Genomic DNA, 4,080 nt, shown 5'->3' on the forward strand with positions numbered 1-4,080 from the left:
ACCACATCAGTGACTCAACCCACTCAGGTGACGCACCTCCTCCAGGGACGGCATGAGAGAGCCCCAGTAAAGCCAGTGACTCAGCCCCTGTAATAGGGTTAGAGGCAGAGAATCCCAGTGGAAAGAGGGGAACCGGCCAGGCAGAGACAGCAAGGGTGGTTCGTTGCTCCAGAGCCTTTCCGTTCACACTCCCACTCCTGGGCCAGACTACACTCAATCATATGACCCACTGAAGAGATGAGTCTTCAGTAGAGACTTAAAGGTTGAGACCGAGTTTGCGTCTCTGACATGGGTAGGCAGACCGTTCCATAAAAATGGAGCTCTATAGGAGAAAGCCCTGCCTCCAGCTGTTTGCTTAAAAATTCTAGGGACAATTAAGAAATAAGAAATGGAGGAATGGGCCAAAATTCATAAAGTGGTGATCCTAACTGACCTAAGACAGGGAATTGTTACTAGGATTAAATGCCAGGAATTGTGAAAAACTGAGTTTAAATGTATTTGGCTAAGATGTGAGAGGAAGTCTAGTGTGAGAAGATGGAACTAGGTGAAACTTGGCATACATTCTAACCAGTTAGAGGGCAGGATAGACAGACTGGTATACCACAGACAGAAGTGGTAACCCAGACATGTCACAGGGGCTATAAAGCTGAAGCATCCGTTCTTAACGTTATCTCATGACCAAATATGGCAGTGACAGGAAGTCCAGTCAAATATCTTTGGGTATACACTCCCAAAAGCAGCACAAAACGTTTGGCAATCATGCTATTGTGCAAGAGAGGGGGGAGGGCCTCCAGAAATCAAAACATACACATTTACTGGAAACAGTGCTAATGACGCCATCATTCACCACCCACTCCTCTTATAAAACCTCCACCTCACCTCACAAAAGAAACGTCTCTTTGGGTCTAAATTTCTCGTTTGCACTAGAAGCTTTGATTATTTTTTTAACACGAGGCTAAATAAGTAGCTATATTCGCTTGCCATGGATCAACCACCACCGTACCAGCCAGAGTTTGTCCCAATGAAAGGAAATAAGTACATGCGTCTTGAAGACACTCACGGAGCGCCCAAGTTCCAACATACCGTCGTCTTGGGACAGCCACAGCCCGTTGTACCTCATCCCAGGGATCACATTATCTGGTCACTTTGCAGCCTCGTGTACTGCAACCCATTCTGTCTCGGAATGTTAGCGGTGTATTTCTCCATAAAGGTGAGTTGGAATTCTCCTTATATAGCTTTTTATAGCAATGTCTGGTGTTGGTGCTTGTATTGTCTGGATTTTGAAGTTGAGCAAGTTATTATATAGGCGACCAACTTTGAACTATGGAAGGAGGACAGCATAACAATTATCTACATTTGCGTTTCGTTTTCTTGTTATCACACTGTTATAAAAATGTGTAGCCTATACTTCATCTATAGGCTCTATAGATCTTTACTCCAAAATAACTTTTTTATGGAGTATTAAACCACTAAGAGGGTAATTCATCACTGAGGTCATCTCATTAGTGTGACATGTCATGTGTGCATGTTGCTAACTAATATGCATAGCTACATAAACACAATCAGCAACCCATGAAGGATTCTATAATATAAATTATTCTACATTTTGTCTTCCAGTCGAGGGATAGGAAGATGGTTGGAGACTTGGAGGGAGCAAGAAAACACGGGAAGACTGCATGCTGCTTTAATACTGTGACTCTGACTTTGGCAATCCTCGGGCTGCTCTTCTTCTTCATCACCTATGGTATCATCATCTACCAAGTTGCACACTGAGGAGATCCAGTCTTTGCTTTTGTAATTTTTTTTAAATTTGAAGTCTTGGCAGGTGTTATACATCTCTAGGATTGTGTCCTGATACATTTCAGCTCATCTCTTTAATACACACACGCCACAGATGTTCCTTCAGCACTGTGTACCAGATCTTATTTGCTCTTCTTTAGTTTTGTGTTTTAAGGACGCAAGATGATTTTTTTGAAGTTCCATTCAAGTGTAATTTTTTTATGAATAAATTAAACCTTTTTGTAAATGCATTACATTTCAGTTTTTATAGCTGTGAATGGATGTTAACGACTCTGTGAGACTCATCCCATATAGACATAACCTCACTTAACAAGAAAACAATTCCCATGGCTTTGTATCTACTTGGCAGAGACAGCGTAACAGAACTTGGCTCGGGTCAGCAATTAAACTGTTTACTGAATCTGAGAGGTCCATGAACATACATATCCTGACATGGCTTGTCTTTGTTGTCGCTCTCCAACCAAGTTTAAGCCACAATCTGTACTATTTATGGTTGCTAAGATGACTTGTCCTTGTGTGATGTAAAGATGTAGGAATTAGAGTATGTTGAACAACTTTATCAACCCCAAGAATGAACAGTATTAGGTGTTTTTGACCTATTACTCTGATTCAACATCTGTTAATAATTTGTTAAAGTGGAATTCCCAGCAGTGTTGGAAGTCCAGGTCTGGTTTCCGGAGACAAGCTATGTCACCAGGAATCCCTGGCTGGCTGTGTACTGTGGTACTCTTGAATATCTATTTTCCCTCTGGAGAAATATGCTGTGTAGGTTTGATGGGTAAAAAAAAACACTATTCAATTCATGGCCCTGTTAAAATACTTACATTTATCATTCAGCAGGGCTTGTAACAAGGATGCAAATTTATAGGGATTCACACAGGTTTCCTCTTGTCAGCATAGTTCTTGAAGGAAAGCAGATCAGTAGAGTGAATTGAACTAGATCAGATGATTGGGACAAAGCTAAAAATAAATAGTGTGAGCTGGGGGCCATTTTCAGGCTCCTTGCAAAGCTCGATAGCCTGCAGAGTTCTGGGCCCTTTCGGGGCTAAAAGGAGGAGGAGACTATGGCTTAATGTTTTTATGCCAAGAGTGTGCCAAGCGTGTGCCAAGCTGTCATCAAGGCAAAGGGTGGCTACTTTGAAGAATCTCAAATATAAAATATATTTAGAGTTGTTTCAAAGGATCGGGTTCCTTTTTTAAAACTTTTTCTCTTATGTAATATGATATATCCAAATCTAACTGCCTGTAGCTCAGGACCTGAAGCAAGGATATGCATATTCTTAAACTTTTATTTAGTACCATTTGAAAGAAAATAATTTCTAGCTGCCATCCATATGTTTCCACTGTGCTGTGATGTTTCACAAACCTTTATAATCTCAGAGTATTATATGATTGATTGACTTTTCCAATCACACAGCAGTGCTATTTGCAGAGTTAGCTGCAAGTAAATGTTGCAATTTTTCTGCCTTTCCTGTGCCTGCGACCAAAAACAAGCTGCATATGGGCATTACCACAACAAGTGATCTAATGATCTCTTCGCAGCACAATGTGCAGAGCTGGAATGGTTGTATCCCCCATCTATAACATTCTATTAGTTGCAAGAATTTTGTATAATCATTTAAATAGGTAATGCAGCAAACAGTTCGTTGTCATTTTGGATAGAGCAGACATTTCCACATTTCCCTACAAACTATGGGTATTGATCATATTCCGGCCTCTAATAGAAAAGGGGGCCCATCTTAAACAGTTAAACCATGGGGAAAGTTTTGGGATTTACAAACTACAGGCCACTAAATACCCTGGCTTAAATGAAGACATGGATTTCTCACCCTTCCTGTAGGGTCGTGATGGATCCATTTGCTGTCATCTAGTGGACATTTTGCTCAATTGGCCTCAGCTATGGTTAGACTGTTGTTGTTCATGTTTTGCTGTGTTCTAGTGTACTATGGAATATATAGCTTTCTTATTCTTGACACTTCTCCCAGTCATATTTAAGGTTAGAACTACCTTTTAGTGTTCTGATACTTCTAGTTTGGAGTTGTATTTTTATGATAACATAGCTACAGTATTTCACATTTTAATGTGTATAGTATTGCTCACTAGGTGTGTCCAATCAATTGTGTAACCACTCCCTCTTCCAATTAAGGCTAATTGAAAAGCTGTTAAAAAAGAGGACCTTGTATTCCTTTTTTTTGTACTTCCTGGCGAAGGCCATGCAGCCGAATCGCGTCAGTTTTTGAAAAACGTTGTTTCTATTGAACATGCCATACTAAAAGGCAT

General features: G+C 40.4%; 1 protein-coding gene across 1 annotated transcript; it reads left to right on the plus strand.

Annotated features, from left to right (window-relative positions):
• The first annotated feature begins 905 nt into the window (after nucleotides 1–905).
• On the plus strand, nucleotides 906–2,030 carry iip (interferon inducible protein). The gene is given in 2 exon segments (NM_001124613.1): nucleotides 906–1,210; nucleotides 1,618–2,030. Coding segments are annotated over 2 exon segments (384 nt in total). The 5' UTR covers nucleotides 906–982; the 3' UTR covers nucleotides 1,774–2,030.
• Nucleotides 2,031–4,080: the final 2,050 nt, after the last annotated feature.

This window comes from Oncorhynchus mykiss, chromosome 13, assembly GCF_013265735.2.
Source record: "Oncorhynchus mykiss isolate Arlee chromosome 13, USDA_OmykA_1.1, whole genome shotgun sequence".
Classification (NCBI taxonomy): domain Eukaryota; kingdom Metazoa; phylum Chordata; class Actinopteri; order Salmoniformes; family Salmonidae; genus Oncorhynchus; species Oncorhynchus mykiss.